General features: G+C 37.5%; 1 protein-coding gene across 1 annotated transcript; it reads left to right on the forward strand.

The window, feature by feature from the left end:
- Positions 1–5,605: 5,605 nt before the first annotated feature.
- On the forward strand, positions 5,606–21,756 carry LOC123669540 (aspartate aminotransferase, mitochondrial). The gene is made up of 9 exons (XM_045603142.1): positions 5,606–5,844; positions 6,391–6,547; positions 7,141–7,284; positions 10,333–10,539; positions 12,458–12,553; positions 13,177–13,327; positions 16,201–16,375; positions 20,358–20,508; positions 21,383–21,756. Exons 1-9 carry the CDS (start codon positions 5,753–5,755, stop codon positions 21,503–21,505), a joined length of 1,296 nt encoding a protein of 431 aa, XP_045459098.1. The 5' UTR covers positions 5,606–5,752; the 3' UTR covers positions 21,506–21,756.
- The last annotated feature ends 1,221 nt before the right edge of the window (positions 21,757–22,977 follow it).

The following is a 22,977-nucleotide window of genomic DNA, read 5'->3' on the forward strand; positions in this document are numbered from 1 at the left end:
GACCTTGTTGGCTCCAGACAAGTAGCTCCGAAGAACTTTTGTCAGCCGTCCAAAAAAGATTTCACAAACTGCCTGTTTCATGTCCACTTCCTTCACCCCTATGCATTGTGACATACCCAGATACCGGTAAGATTCAGCTTCGGAAAGGGTCTTGAATGATGTTAATTCGAGACTAAGCTGCGACGATTGAGTCACCTGACCCCTGTCCACATGCACGACCGCACACTTATCTACTCCAAGCTGCATCCTGATGGAACTGCTGAACTCCGTAGTGATTTTCAGCAGTTCCTGCAGGCGTGCAGCGTTAGGTGCCAGCAATTTGAGGTCGTCCATGTAGAGAAGGTGGGAGACTTTAGTACCTCCTCTCCGAAACTGAAAGCCTGTCCCCGAACGCTCCAGCAGGGTGCTTAGAGGGTTCAAGGACAAGCAGAACCATAGTGGACTCAGGCAATCACCCTGGAAAATACCCCTCCGTATCCTGATTGGGTCATCCGCACCCGTCAGTCGCTCGCCCTGGAGAGATAGGATCGTGCTCCATTGCCCCATACATACTCCGAGGAAGTCTCGAACTGCCTGGTCAACCTTGTACAGCTCGAGGACCCTCAGGAGCCATGAATGAGGTACCGAGTCGAAAGCCTTTTTGTAGTCGATCCAGGCGGCCGAAAAGTTCCGACGGTTGCGTCTGACAAGCTGGCCCGCCACAGAGTCGATGAGAAGGAGCTCCTTTGTACCGCGACCGCCTCCACGACATCCGTTCTGAGCTGCAGACAAGATATTAAACTCACCAATATGTCGTGAGATCTTACAGCTCAGAACGGACGTCAGTGTCTTGTAGATGGAGGTCAGACACGTTATGGGGCGGTAGTTGGTGGGATCTGCGGTGTTGGTGGACTTAGGAGCTAAGTGAGTGATCCCGGTAGTGAAAAGGTTCGGGAGTGTCTTCCGATCTATTGCCTCTTGGTATTGTCGAGCCAAGGTCGCATGGCAGACCGAGAGCCCTTTCAGCCAGTAGTGATGCAGACCGTCGGCCCCCGGACTTTTCCAGTTCGGAGCCCGCCGGACCGCACCACTGACGTCCTCCGTAGAGATGGCGATTGGGTTCATCGGTTCGATTTTAGCACATGCGTCCTGAACCGCCGCAATCCAAGGGCCCTCCTCGTGCTCCACCTCCCCTGACCATATGTTGCGCCAGAAGGCGACGAGGTCAACCGTACTCGGTTTTAGGGAAGCAGAGCTCGATATCGGGTTCTCCAGCTTTCTATAGAACCTTTTCTGATCACTCACGAAGAGGCGATTTTCTCGAAAGCGCTCAACTCTCTCAGAGTACCTGCGAATGCGCTTTCCCCATGCCGCGATTCTCTGCTTCAGGCCGTCGATGCGCTCCGTTAGTTTATCGGCTATGTCAGGCTGATCGAGGCTGATGCCTAGCCCGTTGAAGGCCATTCTAACAGAGCGCACAATCCTTGGCCTTGTGTTGCCCGACCTGAAAGCTAGCAGCCTACCAATGAGGGCCCTGGCCAGGTTGATACGGCGTTCTATTCTCCTCTTCCAGGCTGGTACGTCGCTATTCTTATGAGTAGCGCGTCCAGACTCCTGAGTCTTGGCTCCGACAAGGCGGTGCACCGCTAGACCGGCGCCGAAGAGAATAGAACCCGTATCCTCCAAGCTGAGGCTGCCTTCCAAATAGGGCGGCAACAGTCTGTTGGCTGCCTCAATGGCATTCCGCGTCGCGGCATTGAGGGGGAGGCGAGAGAGTCGCGGTCTCATTTCCAGAGGAGCACCTCGAGTCTCGGAAATCGCCTCTTGCAAGATCCCTCTCATCTGTTCTACTTTTTGGGCGACTGCTCCCTCAGTGATCACCTCCACAGGCGCTTCGCTACGAACGCCTTCTTGTTGCGTTGACACTTCGTTGCGCACCGTGGACACGGGTTCGACTTCAGGAGCAGCCTCACGTCGAAATCGTTCGAGCTCGGCGGCGTCAAATATGCCCTTTCGTTGGATGTACCGAGCTCGATCTGCCAGGTTCTGTTCCGTAACAGTTAGCGTAGGCTCAAGCAGTAGGAACTCGCGGTGCATTACTGCCCGGTAGCCAGTCCGCCCGGTTTCACGTCCTACAGCCCTATAGTACGCACGCATGACACTCTCGTTCATTTTCGGTGTCCATCTCATGCGACGTACTCCACCAGCGGCGGGCAACGAATGCTGAGTCCCTTGGGACTCTGTCGTCGCCAAGCCAACTGGCGGGGATGGTGGATAACCCAACCGGTCAGGTGGTGGTGCCGGTCGGCGGGGTTGGCTGGCGGCCCGCATGCTGCCACGTCCAGCGCCAGCTCCAGACGCGCCCTGGCGTCCCCCAGGCAGCGGCCCTATGCGCCTTTGTAAATCATCCTCCATCATAGTATTTTTTTGAGTGCTAATATACTCACTTGGAGAGGCACTCACGCTCTCCAAGGAGGCTGCGCGGGTGTTATGCAGCTTTTGTTGCCCTTAGTCGCCTTCTACGACACCCTAGGCCTGTTCATTAGTAGGAAGGGGTGGTCCTATTCTACTCTGCCGGGAACCACACGGCATTTATTATTATTATTATTATTATTATTATTATTTCTCGCTTGTTTCTTTTTCTTTTTCTTATAAGTTATTTGTATTGTTTTTGGTTGTACACTAAAGTATATTTGTATTGTATTGTATTGTACTTCTAGGTAGGTGTGCTCCATCTTAGACCGCATTTTCACTTATCATCAGGGGAAATAGTGGTTAAACGCAAACTTATCATTGTATAAAAAAACCATCACTTCACTTCAGCCTATCACAATCCACTGCTAGACATAAGCCTCCCCAAGTTCGCCCCAAAAATGGCGCAAACTCGTGTGTTTTCCCCATAGTCACCACGCTGGGTAAGCGAGTTGTTGACCGCAGGGTTGACTTTATCACACCGAAGACGCTACTGCTCGTCTTCGGCCTGTGTATTTGAAAGCCAGCAGTTGGATAGTTATCCCGCCATCGATCTGCTTTTATTATAAAGTTCCAAGGTAGTAGTGGAACTGTGTTATCTCTTAGTCGCCTCTTACGACACCCACGGGAAGAGCCACCCTTGGCTATATTCTTTAGTGCTGTAACCACACTGCAGTAGTTTACCATAATACCATAAATATACCTACAACGGCTGCATTCATTTCCTCTTGCAACTTCTAAAGTATTTTCCCTGTGCTACTATTTTGTTGTAATACTAACTTCTTGGAACGAAGTCCCTTACGGCAGATTTGGCTGGGCGACCGAACTGAAGAAAATGTGATACTAAAACCGTAAGAAAAATATATAACGGAAGTGATATAATATCAGTCCCACGACTGTATAATATGACGTTTGTAAAACTAAAATATTACTAATAAACTTTTTTTAAATTATTTAAAAAAATAAAGACTAAGAAAGAATGTTTTTTTTATTTCACTTAATAGTTTGATTTATTATTATTATTATTTTCTTTCATTTATTTTATTTTACGGTATTTCTTATTTTCTAAAATACTAAATTTCCTAAATACTTTTATGTACTTATGTAATTAAAAACCAATCAACAAAATAAAAAATAAAAATCAAGAACTAGAAAATATATATAAAATTCAATGCAATCATTTATAGGAGAATGAACAGTTGAAGAGAAAATGGGCATCTTAGAATACTAACACAGACATAATTCCTCTTATTAGGAACTTCAAAGATAATTCCAATAATATTTTGTTATCATAGTGCAAATATGTGTCCCTCTTCTCGTAAATATATCATAATTATAGAAGTTTTAATTTAAAATAAATTATATATTTTTTTCCTTTTCTAGCACATGTGGACTTTCATTGAGTATTCTTCAAGTTATGCTTATTTTTTAGCGAGCGTCTATCAACAACCTATTTTTATGGTATTTGAACTATTTGACCTTTCTACGACTTTGTCCATATGACGTACGTTACAAAATTGTGAAAATCGGGTTAAAGTGTTGCTACATTAGAAGTAAGTGCCAGAAACAGGGAACTTTAAACATTTAAATAAATAGTTTTCATTTTTTAAGTAAAACTTCTTTACGCACGCTTGACTTGTGGAGTAAGCTGGTGAATGCGTGGCGAGAGCGTTACGAAAAGTGTGATTGGGCGTATGGAAGTTGGGAGGGAGATATAAGTTAAGTGAAGATAGAAAGTTTTATTTTAGTCGAGTGATCTAAAGCAAACGCGTTTTTTTTATTTATTTAATAAAAGGTTATACTAAAAAATCAATACTTTGGTTGGGTTAGAACTAACTTGCTATCAAGTATCATTTTATTTATTATATGAATAATTTTAGTTCCAAATATTATATAGGTACTAAATCCTAACATTTTAATACAAAATTTCTAAAGTGAAACTTTTTTGGAATCGTTGTGATTTAAAACTCCATGAAACGACAAAATGCCTAAAAAAAAGAAAGAAATACATAAATGTATAGGAAAGAATGATATAGAATTAACGTTTACGACGTTTTTACGAGACCGTATTCATCCTCGATAGAACAAATCGCAACAGCTTCCCTTGATGAACACCAGTTGCACGCACGAAAAAGTGTCACGTTTCACCTGAGCCCGAGAGTGCAAGCGAGAGCGCGGAATAAGCGATAGAGAGGCACGATCAGCCTAAGCATTGGCTTGTGACACATTTATCTCTCTTCTCGCGTAACGTCAGAGCTGGCAGTTAGAAATAATTCAGTGATAATCTCCTCTCTTTAGTCGTTCACTCTTGACAGAGTGGTCGTGGTTGACGACGATTCATTGGCTAAAGCAGCCCCCGCTATACGTCTCCACTTGATGCGGTTTTCAGTGTCTCGAGAATTCTGGACTGTGGAGGTCTGTGTCGCAGCTTTGATGAGGTCTGTCTAACGCGTAGGTGATCGATCGCGTGACCGCTTGCCTGACCTGCCCTTGGACAACGAGTCGCTCTATGGATTGTTCGTTTCGATTCAGTGATAATAATTCAATTCAATTCATAAAAGTAGGCAATTTTTCATGAATATGTCCTTATGATGTTATGACGTAAAACTATCGTGAGCAAACAGACAACCAATTTTTTAGAAGTTTCACTCCTTCCGTGAGTGAATTTTCGAATATTAGTAGACTTTGTAATCGATGACGATTGTTTGTACTCACAATTACCTGTGCTCGAAAGACAGTGACAGTGACAGTGTATTTTATAGTCAAAATCTCCCTCTATAAACAAAATTTTCATCATCGTTGTCTGTCTGCCTGTCTGTTCACCATAAACTCAAAAACTACTGAATTAATTTACATGTAGTTTGAAAAAAAAATAGAGCGATTAAGTTGAACGGCTTAGTAGAATAAATTGTCAAAGTTTTATTTAAATTATAACCAATTTCTGAATAAACCAAGTCTCTTGGTAGCTTTTTTCAACAAAGCTGTCTAATTTACTTGAAATATAACAAAACGATATAGAGTTCAATTGGTCTAATTTTAAATTTTCAAAAAGTTTGTGTTGACGTAAATATTTTGTTTTATTTTTTACTGTTAATATTTTCATAAATATTATTTTATTTTATATTTATTGGTCAGTTTATTTATTATCGTAATGGCAATTCTACCATATGCTATTGGCAATATTTGTAGAATATTGCTATTATTTTATCAAATTGTACTCCTCATGTTTTAAAACAAGTAGAAGATTCAAATTGTCCGAGTTTTAGTATTCGTCTAGATCAGTTCATACAATATTGAGGTGATGGCTCAAGCTTTAAAAAAATTGTCAGTGCAAGCACTGAAGAATAATTATGCTGAAGCAATTACTACCGGCATATTAAGCAGAGCAAGCAGGTATTGTACCGGCATTGATTAATTTTTACGTAATATTTGTTCTTCAAGCCCTTGGCAATGATCTTATTAGTTTATCTAAAGACTTCTTCGCTTATCATGTTATTTATAAAATTCTTAACACCTTTTGCAGGAAAGTTATCGGATATTGTTTCAAATTATTGGATTATGAATCTTTTTGATACAAATGTATGTAATTTTATTAAAATAAAATTATATTTACCATATTACTTATTAGACCCGTTTTCTGCATCATTTACGACATATACACTTATAAATCCATTTTATTTTTGATCATGTATATCCTATGTTGTCATTTGCGTGATCACTCATACTATTTTGTTCATTACTCTTTGAAGCATAACTAAACAGAAATTTTACAGTTCAAATATATTGTGTAACAAATATATGCTATAAAATTTTTACAGAAACCCCTCATTAGTATCTGAGTTACATTGTGTGTTTTGTTTTGAAATTTAAAATGCATTATTTAATTTTGAATTACTATATATGTATGCTTTTTCGTAAATGAGTTGATTATTGTATTAGCACCTGGTGGAGTAATGTGCAGATGGGACCACCTGATGTCATCTTGGGTATCACAGAGGCTTACAAGAGAGACACAGACTCTAAAAAAGTGAATCTGGGCGTAGGAGCTTACAGAGATGACCAGGGAAAACCATTTATACTGCCATCAGTTAGAAAGGTTAGGACAACACTGTTTGTTAAAAAATAAACATTAATATCCTTATTTTCATAATTCCAACTTGAAATTTAATTTTTCAAGCTTCTAATAAGAAGAAATAAATATGTGTTAATCTCATTAGATCTTTTTATGAATCCAAGTTGTAAATGTAAATCCAAATGGTATTGTATTTTAGACACAAGAAGTGTGAAGTATTGAATAGATTTTTTGAGTAGAAGTAAATCATAAAATATTTCAGTATTTTTGAAAATTCCACCCTAAAAGTACAATGTTTGCATAAAAGTATATCTCCTAGCTTCAACATTTTAGAAGATAATTAAGGTTAAAATTGTTATTAAATTCTACTAAGTGTGTGTCACATAGTACATTTTACAACTTTACCTTGGAATATTTTTCTTAATTTAAGTTATTTAATATATGTGCTATATGCTCTGCTTCAGAATAGCTGTAAGGAGCTCTCACAATTTTTAGCCGTGGGTTCATATTATTAAATTTTGTAAAATAAATATACATACCTATATGAATGTAAGTGTATTTATTAGTTGTACAACATACCATTAAGATTTTCAGATTTAATTTACTATTTCTAACAGGCAGAAGAAATCATTTACAATAAAGGCCTGAACCACGAGTATGCCCCTATCGGAGGTGAAGCAGCCTATACGGATGCTGTTGCTAAACTTGCATTTGGAGAAGACAGCCCGGTTCTCAAAAACAAGAGCAACTGCACTGTTCAGGTAATTTTTAAACAAACATTTTCGTGCCGAAATTATTTCAATTCCTTGGCTGTTGTTTTTGTCACTAAATTAAACCTTGCTTACTCATTGTTATTGGAAACTACGGAAATATATATTAGTTTTAGTACTTAGCATCAATATTGTGTAAATTAAGTAAAATGACATTTCTTCCTCTGTCTGTCTTTATAATCGACACCTATAAGGAATACTCTAACATGTTTTAATATTGGTACGCAAAGGAGTTTCTAAAGAAAAAAAAAAATAGCAGGTAAAGAAGCTTAAAGTAGTGGTTGTGGAATCATAATATTAAGGTTTTCACATAACTATAAAAAATACCTAAAAGTATATACACCAGTGAGGTTGTTAAAATATTAAAATAACATTTACTAAATGCCTTTTTACATGGCAATATAAAATTCCATATCAATTTTATTTGTTGTAGAGAATCTCCAAAATGGTTACGGTTAATCTGTAGTACAAGCTCATAACAAATTTTTAAACATTAGTTTAGGCAACTTAACCATCAGAATTGGGTTATGGCGTTACCTAAGTGTGGTACCATGATAAGGAAAGCAGGATCTGATGATGGGATCCCAGAGAAATCGAGGGAAACCCTCAAAAATCCACATAACTTTTTACTGGGTGTACCGATTTTGATGATTTTTAATTTAATCGAAAGCCGATGTTTATCATGTGGTCACATTTTAATTTCATCGAGATCTGATTACAACATATATTATTTACATTTGTTTACTTAACTATTTTTTCGTCTACCTACTTTGTATTACTTGTCCAGGCTATTGAAGTCGGTTTTTTTTTTCATTTGCCAGCAAACACAATTATTGTGTTTCTTACTTCGTAGCCTTTTATTAGGTGAACTGATATCCAAGATTTTTTTTTAATCAAAAGGTGTTGCTTGTCATGTGGTCCCATTCAAACTGAATCGAGATCTAACAAGTAATTTTGACTATTTTTTGTCTACCTATGTTGTATTAATGGTTGATGTCATTGAAGTAGGTTTTTTTTTTCATTTTTGAGCAAATATATTTCTTAACTAACATTTACTATAGGTTATAATAAAATAAATATACTGATGAGATCTGACGAGTACTTTTTGAGTTATCTCTAATAGTGCACCATAAGTCGTCATTAGTTAATTATAAAATTTACATTAATGACGTCAACCTTATCAAATATTGATTACTCCCATATCGTTTGTGATGAAATAATACGAAACTATGAAACTATACTTCTCAAGTTCAGATGACACTTACATGATATGAATAACTAACGATTGACTGACGAAGCAGCCCGACTGGGGTAGTACCTTGACCTTACAGAAGATCACAGCTAAATAATACTGTTTTCAAGCAGTATTGTGTTCCTGTTGGTGAGTAAGGTGACCAGAGCTCCTGGGGGGATTGGGGATTGGGTCAGCAACGCGCTTGCGATGCCTCTGGTGTTGCTGGCGTCTATAAGCTACGGTAATCTCTTACCATCAGGTGAGCCGTACGCTTGTTTGCCGACCTAGTGATATAAAAAAAAAAATAAATAAATAAATTTGAAAATTTACAATACTCTTTTTGTACATCAAAAATAGAAATAATATACAATAAAAAAGAAAGATTTTAACAATATATCATTTGGTACAAAGGATGGCCTTATCGCTAAAAAGTGATCTCTTCCAGCAGGCCTAGCATGCGCGCCACGACAAAATTTTGTCTACCCCTTTTCTCGTATTATCTCTCTATGTCTACAGTAGCTAACATGCGTGCACGCGATACTCTTCTCGTTACGTCAATAGAAGAGATAATCATTAAATTTTAGTGATCTGTGATATTTATCTCTACGGAAGCTAACATGACATCGTAATTTTGTCGAATTTTGTCGTTTTAGGAAGAGAAACCTCTCGTTTTCAATATTATCGACGAGAAAGACGATAAATAAAAAATAAATAAAACCGGGTGCCTATTTTTTGTATACCATGGCGTTTCCCTATTATAATTATATATAATTTCGGTATACGAAGAGCAGGAAATGAGAAAAGTCGAGTGAAGTGTGCCATATAATGACACAAAAAACGTATTTGCGCCTTGTTGCTTCTTATTCTAAATAATAATAATAATAATAATACTTTATTTCAGACCAAAGTATAAGTCCATATTGGGTTAGTACAACAAGACAAGACAACATTCAGAATAAAAAACAAAACAAAATTATATTAAAAAAATCAATAAGTAAAAATAAAATTAAATAGAATAAAAGTAAAATCTTAAATCAAAAAAAAAAAATTCAAAAATTCAAAAATTTTTAAAAATTAAAAAAAAAAATGCGTGACAGAATTACAATTATCTAATGTGCGACAAGATATAAAGCACAACACGAGCATATTGTTTTACATATATAATTAAATTCATTTACTTACGCCGTTTTATTTTCCATATTAGATTTTTTAAATTAGATATACACTTTTTATCTTAGCCAAAAGGCCGAGAACATTGTTAAATAAAACATGTGTCACTCGTTTGAAATTATACAAACTTTGGCTCATCCCGGTTTGGCACGATTGGTCAATAACCTTGTAAATTCAACTATACGACATAAGAAATAAGGATGATATTCAGTTGTGATTATGGTTGATAATGTTTCTCTACTCGACAAGGCGAAGTCTTCGGAAGAGAATTTTGCCTCTCGTAGTGCGCATGTTAGGGTAATCGAGAAAATACTCGATGTAGACATTATATCTCTCTCTCGTCAAGAGATATCTCGTTGTATGCATGCTAGGCCGGCAGGTATATATTAAATATTCAAATAAACATATACATACATATACACACACATATACACATACATATAAATACATTGATATATTCATGTGTTAGAACTTTGTTTTAAACATGTTTTGATTCATTATTTTGAAGAATAATATTTGGAAACCTAAGCCAAAATTTTCCATATTTTTCTTAATAATAAAATTAATCTATACAGGTGTCTCAAGATTAATTTCAGTATGTTTTTATAAGCTTAAAGTAAACCATTTTTTTACAGACGTTATCTGGTACTGGGGCTCTTCGTCTAGGTCTCGAATTTATCACGAAGCACTATGCTAAGAACAAGGAGATCTGGCTGTCCACACCAACTTGGGGCAACCATCCTCAGATCTGCAATACACTCAACCTTTCACACAAGAAGTACCGCTACTTCGACCCCAAGACGAATGGTTTCGACCTCAAGGGAGCCCTCGAAGATATCAGTGTGAGTATTATATCAGTGTAATCAGTTAAATAATAATGCATTTGTTGCACTAAAGGTTTGTAACACTAACAAAGAGGTTTCTTAATGTTTTTCAAGGAGTATTTGTGAAATTATAATGAAAATTAAAAAAAAAAAAAAACTAATAATAATTATACATAACCAATCATTAGAACAAGATTAAAATTTTAATATGAAGTGTATGCAATCTCTTTGTTTATTAGACTGCTTTAAAAAAACACGTGGAGGAGTTTTAATGTGATTTAGTGTGTTCAATTTAATTGACAAATTAACTACACAATTGTATAAATAAGCAGCACTTAAATTTGAATTTCGTAGTGAGATAACTAGTATCAATTAATATTAAATTCAATTAATATAATAATACACAAGTTTTAATAACAACATACTTAAATAGATGCATAAAATGTTACAAGAATTCAATTAGTTTAAAAGTTGCATTCAATTTTTCGTCTAGAACTCTAGTTTGTATTTATTAATTAAATTATAGTAATTTATTCATTTAAATAAGAATGGTGTCCGCAAATTGATTTATTTTATATATAAAGTGTTCGATTTTTAACTGCGTTCCTTCGAATGGGGGACCCTTTTTTTAAATTTTGCTTTGTCCCAATATACGAACTAATCTGGCAACGTTCTACTGTATAACCGTCCTATACTATTTTTCTTAGCCCTAAAAAATGTGGATAAGGTTAAGTATTAATAACTGCCCCATAAGAATAAAGAACCGCATATGGAAACGATTTATTTTTCTCGTAGAATGTTTTCCGTTTTAAATTATAGCTGCACTCACGCGCTTACGAAAGGTATCAAGCGGAACGAATGTATCAAAATAGCTCGTCTATTAAACGACTTCTTAATGTAGTTAGGAGTCGAACAACCCTGTATGTATGTTTAGCACTATTTTCGCTAAAGATAAATGGGTTATATGATTATTACTAATTAAGTATTAAACAAAAATTAAGTTCAGACACTAAACTTGATAATATCAATTAAAATAATAAAATTAATTGACGTAAATATAAATGGTATGTTTTAAACATAGGTATGTTATGTATATAATAACTAGTTGATACGGCAATAGATAAAATATGTTATCCTCAAGTCAATTTTTATCCTGCCTCTCTTATGTTGATAATAATCATGTAGCCACTGCATGTACACGAGCGGTACGCGTGATAATGGGTAACAGGGTGTGTTGATAAGGTAGACAAGTTAATGCTTGCTTTAGGTAACAGCTGATATAGTTACTTTTTAGGGTTCCGTGCCTCATAAGGAACAAAAGTCTAAGACCATCACAGTTTTAGGCTTTTGTCACATAGTCAATAATCTCTAAAATAATCTAACACTTTTTAATCGTAATAAAGACAAACGTTAGCCAAAATATATTTTATTGGAACTTTCTGTTTACTAAAAATTAAACCATAATTTTGAATGACTACGTGAAAACTCGAGGGGAGGGGAAGGGGCTTAGCAAATACTACGTGCCCCTCCACAAGCACCTGCGGGGTTATCCATTAATAACCGGACACCTGTATATATATCGTTTTTATCACCACATATTATAACACAAGTCTTCCGCCGCGTCTGACTGTCTATTTATCTGTTCGCAATTAATTGAAAAATCATTGAATTTACTTTATTGCGGTTTTATCTAATAAACAGGTTAATTCATAAGGTATTTTTTTTTTGTGTAAATTGATCAAAATATAATGAACATAGAAATGTTCGCGAAAACAAGTACATGCTCAGAAATTACATCAATGATGGAGACTCGCTTGATAGAATGAAATGGTATGAGACCGCGCCGTACCCTCGCTATAACTTCGTACATATCATACATATACAAGCTGGATGCGTCGTTAGTTACAAAATATATGTGATTTTTTTTTTCTTACAGAAAATTCCCGAGGGTTCTATTATTTTATTGCACGCATGCGCTCACAACCCAACTGGTGTAGATCCGAAACCAGAAGAATGGAAACAACTCTCTCAGGTAAATAATATACTTTAAGTACTTTTAAATTCGAAGAAAAAGTGTCATAGTAACTTAACGGAATTTACTAGATATACACGAATTTTTGGTTTAAATATAATCTATATTCGCGATTTTGAGTATGTATGGTCTAGAGGACTTTTTAAGTGTATTTTAATTTTATCTCGGGATGACACTGCAAATAATTATGTTTATTCATGTGTTTTCTGGTGCAGCATAGCGGATTATTCAAAATCTCACTCCATTAATTTAAAGTTCTTTGCTCAGATGTGGACTTTTTATAAACTTTTCCAATACAGTAGGTACTTTCCATTTACAGTTGTTATAAAAAAAAAGTGTATTAAATTTTTTATTAACTTTTGTTCTTCTAAAACATGGACTATATCTATACTAATATTACAAACTCGAAGAGTTTGTTTCTTTGTTTAAACACGCTAATCTCAGATGTTCGAATTGAAAAATTGCTTTTGTAATGGGTAGTCCTTATGCCGAGGAAGCCTCTATAAAATTTTTGTACATTTTTTTCTTTAAAATAATGTTAGTGAAACCGCGGTGCAGAGAGCTAGTAATATATAATATAGAAATTGCTATATTAAAATGTGTATAAAACCATTAATCGACAGGTGATCAAAGACAAGAAACTGTTCCCTTTCTTCGACATGGCGTACCAAGGGTTCGCAACCGGCAGTGTAGACAACGACGCCTTCGCTGTGCGACTATTTGTACAGGAGGGGCACCAGGTCATGCTGGCTCAGAGCTTCGCTAAGAATATGGGTATGGAGGAAATTGTAACATTTTTTACTTATGTTCAAAATTGTTTTCGTATTGATTTTTGCAGTTTTGTTACGAGTTTATCAGATTACAACACACACTACACCACACTACACACATTTATAATAAAATAAAAATTATGTATAACTATATCAATCATCATCATCAATACATAATAGTAATAAAGTTTTTATTTTGCTCAATTTAATAGTTTACATTATCAAGAAGCCCTGCGACCCGTGCAAGCTAAAAAAAGCTGTGTTACAGGCCACAGTGTCTTCCCCAAAAATTAGTTTATTGTTACATAATCAGACTTTGTGTTCAGATAGCGAAAACATAAATAATACTAGTCTGTATACAAAGATGACAACACAATAATAAAACAATGATTATAAATACAAAATTTGAAAAAAAAAAAAAAATAGCTTGACAATTATTAAAGTTTGGAAATATTTACCATCAAGACATATTTGTTTTTAAAAATAAGTTTAATATAAAATACATAAATATAATAAAAATGTACCGGATCGCTGTCTGTACATAGAATATATATGAGAAAAAATATTATTGGGACCTTTAGCAACTCAAATAACACCCAAAACAATGATTGTTAGAATTTTTGTCTGTTTGTCTGTGCGTTTGTGCACGCTAATCTCAAAAACGGCTTATCCGATTTAGATGTGGTTTTCAGTAATATATAATGGTAAGCTTCACTTAAAATTTTGTGTTTGTCTCGCTTTTGTGCCTGTTTCTTCTGGTGTCCCTCAGGGCTTGAATCTTGGTCCTATACTTTTTAATATTTTAATAAATGACATTCAAAAACTTTTCGAGTGTTAAGATATACTTCTTTATGCTGATGACATGAAGATTTTAGATGTTTATCTAAAAACTCTGACTGCATACTACTTATACTTATACTTATAATATTTATATATGTACTTATAATACTGCATATACATCACTACATAGTATAAAACATTCGCTTTCTCTGTCCCTATGTATGCTTAAATCTTTAAAACTACGCAACTGGGTTTGATGCGTTTTTCTTTTATAGATAGAGTGATTGAAGAGGAATGTTTATATGTATGCATAATAACATCCATTAAATAGTGGAGAAATATTTTTATTTTTAGGTTTCTAATGTGATGTCGTAAATAATTACATTTTTTCCGCTTACATTGCAAACGCAGCCTGAACCCTACGAGATTTATCAAAATAATGTACTAAGTATTGTACACATTGAAAAGGTCTACAGAAAACTCCGCTATGGTATATGTCTATCTCTTATGGATATCCCACAATAACATTTTTGTCATTTACTTTTTACGACAAATAATGGCTAATTTTCAAAGCGATTTTAACCAATACAGCATTAATCCTTATCTAATTAAATACCTTAAATACATTGTTGATTTAATATAGATCTATATGGCCCTTTACAGTATATGATTTATTAAATGAATATTTTCGAAGATATTACAGATTTAAAAATTGCGGTACGTAGCTTTTGCGGCGGTTCCGGCCGGCTCTTACTCTAGTTAACGCGTGTGGCCACGGGCAGTAATGAATAAATCAAAACTACTGGATCGATTTTAAGCATTTTTTCAGTGAATGACATAGGCTATAATTATATTTTATACCCGTACGAAGCCGGAGCGGGTCGCTAGTATAATATAAAATCGTTAATTAGAGACAGACCAAATATTTTTATTTATGGTACTTCGTTATTTTGCCGATTCCCCTTATCTGCTAAGCAATGTATCATTTGTCCCAAAATAAATACACGTAGTCAGTCCTTATTTTTTGTACATAAAGCTAAGACTAAATATACCCAAAACAATTTTAGAGCATGTAAAATGTACAACCCATGTTTTCATCACATGGATTTTGCTACTTATTCAGTGCAATCTTTAAGGGGTGAATTACGAAATACTTAAATTTGTAATTTATTATTAATTATTTACATAATTCAGAATTTTCTAGTTGGTTGGTTAGATTTTGTTTAAATTAATTTAATAATTGTAGTGTGTACGATTGATTTTTAATGTTGTATAAAACTTAATTTGTTATCTTTTAATTATTTAATTGATAAATTTTTATATAAATTTTTATTTTACCTAATTATTAAATCGACTACTGCTTGAATTATTTATATTTCTGTGTACAATTTATCGATTATTTCTTAATAATATGTGATTTTTAGCTCATTTATGAATTGTTTACTATTGGAAACTTTATTGGTTTATGTATTAACTGTTTTTTTTTTTAATTTGTTGTATTATTGTACTGGTTTTTTCTAAATAAAATAAAATGAAAAATACAAATAAACGCACGCGCACACACACGCACACGCACGCACGCACATGCACACGCACACGCACGCACGCACGCACTATAATTGTAATCATATTTCATGCATAAAGATATTATTACTATTAGATATTATTAATATGTAATAGTTTTGTAGTTGTAGTCGTGACACACTCTTTATAAATAATACATATAAAATATGTTTTGTGGTCGGTTAGTTGGTGGTGTGGTTGTGTAAAAGTGTAAATTTCCGCCATTTTTTTTTAATGTCACTAGGTCGGCAAACAAGCGTACGGCTCACCTGGTGGTAAGCGATTACCGTAGCTTATAGACGCCTGCAACACCAGAGGCATCGCAAGCGCGTTGCCGACCCAATCCCCAATCCCCCCAGGAGCTCTGGTCACCTTACTCACCAACAGGAACACAATACTGCTTGAAAACAGTATTATTTAGCTGTGATCTTCTGTAAGGTCGAGGTACTACCCCAGTCGGGCTGCTCCATATTGCAAGCGGGTTACAACATAGGTCGGTATGTGTGCGTGTGAGTAAGCCTCGGTTCCCGGCAGGCCTGTACGGCGAGCGCGCGGGCGCGCTGACGTTCCTGTGCGGCGACGAGCAGGCGGCGGCGCGCGTGCTGTCGCAGGTCAAGATCATGATCCGCACCATGTACTCCAACCCGCCGCTGTTCGGCGCCCGCCTGGTGCAGGAGATCCTCACCGACCCTCAGCTCAAGGCGCAGTGGTGAGTAATGCGGGCTTGCTAATTACTTGGAGCTTCTCAGTTTGATAGTCATTTGTGTTTGATACCTCGTAACTCTTTACTGGCTGTACCTATTTGAATTGCGTTTGCATTTGAAAGCTGGTGTTTGAGCGAGATCCGATGAGTAGTTTTTGAGATATTTCTGCTAATGCGTACTTTGAATATGCATTATTAGAATTTATTTAACTTTTTTTTTTGCTGAGGAATAAACACAATTATTTTAAATTGCATTTTTTGAGCTTTAACAGCTACTTACTTTTATTTATGCGGGACCATGTCTGAGAGCTCGAGTATAACCTGTCTCCTCTGTATGTCTCGAACGTGGGTACATCCCCATTGTTATGAATGTGGAGGTCCATTTCAGTGATAAATCCGTGGAGTTGTGCTCCTCGCTGGTCTTCGGAGCTGCTGCCCCACCAGTGACTCCAGGCGTTGACGTCACCGGCCACTATGTGATGGTGTGTGGGAAACTTCGCGGTAGCCGTTCTCACCTGTTTGAGATATGGTTCTATATCTTGGTCCCTTGGTTCGAAGTAGACGGACAGTATGCCAAGCTCGAGTCGGCCGGCCTTTACGAAGACGGCGGCCACGTTCTCGGTGACAATTTGGGGATCATGAATGACTTCCACGTTGTCACCGAACACGATAATCGCCGCCTTTACTGGTTTCTGGCGGCCCAGGGTGCACTGAATGATCTTCGTGCCTGGGTATTGTCTCATTTCGCCTGTTCTACCGGTATACGGTTCTTGTACTAGGGCGAAAGAGATCCCCTTTTTCTGGGCCACCTGAAGTAGTTCACTAGTTGCCAACTTTGAGCGCTGCAGGTTTGCTTGTATAAAGCGCATAGCGCATCCTGCACCGTCCGCCTCTTTGTTAGGGACCAAAACTTTGGCTCCCGGGTCGCCCTTAGCAATATTGCACCCGTGATCTCGCTATATTATCCCATTTTATTCGTTCTGGGCACTCCGCGCTGTATGCAGTGTGTCCCAGGTCATGACCAGATCTTTTGGCTCTGAGACAGTTTATACACTGGGGCAGGTCACTCTTCGCTTTCGAGGGGCAGTTCCCCCCCGTGTGTTCACCAGCGCAGTAATTGCAGGCGTCTTTGTCCTGTTTGCAGAGTGCTTTGGTATGTCCGAATCCAAGGCACCTCATGCACTGGATGAGGGGGGACTGATCCTCGACTGCGCATCTACCGAATCCTATATATATCTTGCCCCTGTCTATAAACTTTTTCCAGAGTACCGGGGAAAGCTCGATCACAGGGTGGCACTCGTGGGGGTTTCGGGCGCGCTTCCTAAACCGCACCTTCATTTTAAGTGCCTTCTCGTCTACTCCTTCGAGGATGTGGCCATTTTGGGCCTTGATGAGGTCTACTATCTCCTCGTTGGTGTAACTTGAAAGCACTCCCCGCACGCAAACCAGGGGGTCCTGGTTTGTGGGCTCCCGCACCGTCAAGTCTGCGTTCTTTTGGACTTGACCCCTTATTTTGACCATATCCTCTTTTGAGGCGCACCTCACTACAATTTTTTGGTCGCGAGCTTTCCGGACCCTTTCCATCCTTGCCCCGGACTTCGTTAGGTCCAGCGAGTCTTTGATTTTGTTTAGTACTTGCTCGCCAGTTTCCTGCGGGTTCCGGGACGAGATGATGAGAGTGTGGTTGGGTCTTTGCTCCGCACTCTCTTGTTTGGGTCGAGCTGCGACCTGGGCGTAGGTAGTCGGCGCCCGAGGAGCCAGTTTGGTGACGCCTTCTTTAATTGTATTGAGGGTCTCTTTGACTTCCCGAACCGCCATCTCTGTCTCCAGTGACGGTTTCTTTGGGGAGGTCGTGATCTTGTTCGAGTCCCTCAAGGTGCGCACCTCCGAGGACATGATCTCCACTTTTTCGTTAAGCGTTTCGAATAAAGGGGTCAGATCCAGTTCTGGGTGTGTTTGGGGATTGGATAGTTGAATGTTGGTAATTTTTGTTTGGTGTAAAATTTCTTCAATTTGGTTTTTCCACACCGTGTCCATATTTGATTGTGTGCGGCTTTCGTCGTCCAAAGCCAACGGAATGTTGTCTATTTTCGCAGTGAGAAGGGTTCTGGTCTCTGCTAAGTCACCCTTGAGCTTCTCTAGAAAGCTTGAGATCGAACCTATCTTTTTCCCCACCGCCTCTAGCGCCTCCTGAGACACGAAGTTGGTCTGTGGGGGCACTTCACTGCCGGCCTTGGCCAACGAAATTGCCCTCCAGATCTCATTTTGTTTCTCCTGGAGCTCCACTTGTATCTCCCGGAGTTCGCGTATCTGATGAAAGGGCTCAACCGTCTCGTAGCCCAGCCAGGAACGCACGGCTCGAGTCTCCCTTAATGACTCTGCAACGTCTGTCTGCACTGTTTGTATCCCCGAGAGGAGCGTCTTTTTCATTTCTGTGAGCTCCTTTGTGTGGGCTCTTTCAACCCTCACTAGCTCTTGGGCGTGACGGGCGCGCTCCTTCTCGAGGGCACATTTATGCCGATTTCGTGAGTCCGAGAGCGACAGGACCGTTTCATACAACCCCTGTAGGCTCTCGTAGACGGTGATCTTTAACTCCCGTTTCATTTTTTCGGCACTCTCCAGTGCTTCCTTTCCGCGTTGCAGAAGTTTGTTGGCCACACCCGTGACCATGTCCATCTCAACGCCTGTGCCTCTCCTTGGAGTGGTATATAGCAGGGAGGTTCTCCTGCTGCTCGCCGATGCGAGCGAGCCCTCCGGGGACGCCTCGCTGTCCTCCAAATCCGACATTGGAGGCTCAGATGCTGTATCGGTATGGACCATTACTATTTCGGCCACGTTTTTATATTGTTGCTGTGTCAGTTGGTCGCTTGATGTCGACGGCAACGGATCAGCAGATGCGCCTGTTACGGTAGCAAGCTTTTTTAAGACTCTTTTCCGGAGCGACACCGATGACTTTGAGGTCACCGATGACGCCTCGGTTGTTTTCTTGGTGTTTTGGGTTGAAGACATTTTTTTTTTTTTTTTTTTTTTTTTTTTTTCTACAACTTACTAACTACTATTTGTACTGTACTTAATACTACTTACAATTTAAGCTTAACAGTAATGTATACTAAGACTAATTTGGTCGGTCAGTTGGACTCACGTGGCGCAAGGTGTTACGTCGCCGATGTTGCAGTAGCACGAGGTCGCCGGTGTTGATGCTTCCCCGTGGAGTACCAAGCTCGATCTAGTGGTGACCGGTGGTGATGGTAGTTGGTGTGATGAATGTTAGTGTCCGCTCCTGAGGTTGTTAATCCGGGATTTCTGTTGGAGCCAAGTTTTCTCCGACTTTATTCGCGAGCTAATCCTCTTCAGAGCTGGTCCGAAGGTGGCCGGGCCGAGTCCTCGACAGATCGGTTGTCGTCGGTGGAGCGCCGGGTACGACAGACGCGTATCTATGCGGCGTACGTGATGTACGTGACGTACGTGCCTTCGTCTCTAAATAATGTTGTTACTAGGTCTTGACGGCGCCGGTCTGGCGGGCACGTGGATCCTATTCCTCTATAGAGAGGCTATATGTACCCACTCTGGATGATTATATACCTGGATCCAAGACCTATATAGAGACAACAAAGATGTCAAACGGCGGGCTTCTTTGGTGGCTCCGAACCGTCAATTTTTCAACTCCGTGCCTGCAGTTCTTCCGCTCTTTTCAGGGCTCTGAAGTTTTGATGGCAATATTTCGGGAACCAAGGACTCCACAGGCTTGCGAACACTTTTACTATTATGTTACAGCTTAAGCTGTTACGGTCACCACTTTTTTTACACGTGCGGCTCAAAAATCCTATTTTTAAGAATTTTTTTCACGGAGCCGATGTTGTTGATGCGAGTTTTAGACTTGTACCAAACAAGATATGTTGTAAGTTTAACGGTTTATTAACAAAACGATCCGTATTTTCAATATAGCCACCAGCCATTTATGTACATCATTATTTTAATTGAAACCCAGGTTGAAGGACGTGAAGCTAATGGCCGACCGCATCATCGACATGCGTACAAAGCTCCGCGCAGGTATAGAGGGCGCTGGCAACAAGCACAGCTGGGCGCACATCACTGATCAGATCGGCATGTTCTGCTACACCGGCCTCAAGCCCGACCAGGTAATCATATCTAATACTATTAAACGAGCAATTCTTGTATATATAATTTGAATCTCGGAAACGGCTCCAACTATTTTCATGAAATTTAGTAGGAATTCGGGGGCGATAAATCGATATAGTTATGGGTTCATTTTTAGAAAATGTCGTTTTATCCCTGTTTTTAGGCAATGAAAAAATGGCTACAATATCGTTAAATTTCGCAATCGTCAATAAAGTTGTAATAGCTCAGGTGAGAAATTAGCCGGTCGGAATCGACCGAGAAGACCACGGTTCAAATCTCAATGTCTCCAGATTGATTAATTTTTTCCTTTTTTTTTTCTAATTGCACTTATGGTTTTTTATTTAAAAAACCAGTTCATATTTTTTATTATTATGTCGGTAAAATCGGAAAGTATTATTCATATTTTATCAATATGTAATTCGTATTTAAATATGATTTCCAAAAAACACGATTTACTAAAAATACCTAGCTAAGCTTGGTCACCCAGGCACTGATAATATATTTGAAGTGAAATTCCTGTATGCAAGCTTGACGTGGGAGTGTGGGAGTGCTGGTAAATGCGTGACGAGAGCGTTCCGAAATCTTTTCTCTTACTCTCATAGCCAGTTACATTTCGTATATCTAAGACAGTGCAGGCCTGTTGTGCAGAGGTTTTACTTCAGTGTTTTAACACAACCTATAGTCACTTGCAACACCAGAAGCATCCCAAATCGCAAGCGCGTTGCCGACCCTATCCCTTATTACCTACCTTTGTTATCTTCAAAACACAAACATTTTCGATATACATTGAAATACACAATAGAAACTCTATTAAACCCTATATTTTTTTCAAACGTTTCCAAAGGAATAATAAATTTTGATATAAAATTTCAGGTGGAACGTTTGACCAAGGACTTCCACATTTACCTGACTAAAGATGGCCGTATCTCTGTAGCGGGAATTTCATCCAACAACGTCGATTATATCGCCGAGGCAATGCACAAGGTGACTTCGTAAACATATTGAATATTAATAAAATATACTGCCATAAGGATAAACAAAAGTATCGATTTATTAATGTGTAAGTAAAACTTTGTGCACAGCATTTATTTATTGCTACACGTATGTAATATGCTGTAGTAGTAATCATTTAAATTTTATACCCAGAGATTAATTCGAAGAATTGTTCGATTCAAAGTCAAAAACTTATTTATAGATCGTTTAATTATGTGATGTGTATCTGAATTTAAATATACTATTGTTTTCAATTTAAAGATTTTTATTTTAACCTTCTCGGAAAATTAAAGATATATAATTATATTATGTCAATTAACTGTTTATTTTGGATACAAGTAAATAAAATAAACTAAAAGACAAAACACAAATTCAAATAACACATTAATGATTTTAAAACAAAGTTTCGATCTATGCAAAATATTTACAGCCCACAAATAAATGTTACTCTACATTTAAAAAATGTATGCAAATTCGGTATTTTAAATTTTTTGTAACAAACAAATGTTATTTTTTTTTACATATAATTCATAAGTGAAGTCGGAGAGTTAGTTTCTAAAATTTAAAATCAAATAACAAATTAATTTTATGTTATTAAATATTAATAACCTGCATTCACATACAAAATGTACCTCTAATATCCTAATTAACTTAATTTACATCTAAAACACAATTTACACATCTAAAAATGTGTCTCGTTAAATTAATATATTATGATACAAATACCAAACACATCTTTTTTTTGACATTAGTCAATGATATTCTTATATAAACAACATACTTATGTACAATTTTTCACATAACCTTTAAATGTAATCATGGCACTATTTCTTTAAAATGTAACATCGATTATTCATTGAACTGTGTACCATTATCACATGCCAAATCAATTTTGTTAAAGTACAAATACAATTTTGGACATCAAAATTATTATGAAAAAAAAAAAAAATTTTTTTTTTTTTTTCATTAAATTAATTGTTACCATACAAATAGCGTACAAGTCACAGGGCTACTGTAAAGAAGTAATCTTATATAAAAATCATTATATTTGTTATATTTACAAGGCATATTCTGGACAGTAAATAGTTTTCTAAATATACAAAGCATTTAAGAATTTTAAATTTTGTCTAACACTTGTCTTTAGTATTTTCTTATTTTTATTTTTGAACACACATATTTATAGTTAACACAGTACAATTTTAATTGTATACGAATCTATCATTGATTGCAAAAATTTAAAACTAGAGCTCACAATAACTTTGTTTGTATGTAATGCTTCTTAAATCTACAGTTTTGATTTTACTGTAACCAGGGGCGGATCCAGCCCTCAAAAAAGATCACAGCCACCCGAAAAGTTGAAGAATAGTTCATGAACAATCATGACTTACATAGGACTATTGAATTTAAATATTTTCTTTTATCATGCATCTGCATCTTAGGTATGGAAATAATCGTTGTCAGACCTGATTTAGGGT

This window comes from Melitaea cinxia, chromosome 3 (genome assembly GCF_905220565.1).
Source record: "Melitaea cinxia chromosome 3, ilMelCinx1.1, whole genome shotgun sequence".
Taxonomy (NCBI): Eukaryota; Metazoa; Arthropoda; class Insecta; order Lepidoptera; family Nymphalidae; genus Melitaea; species Melitaea cinxia.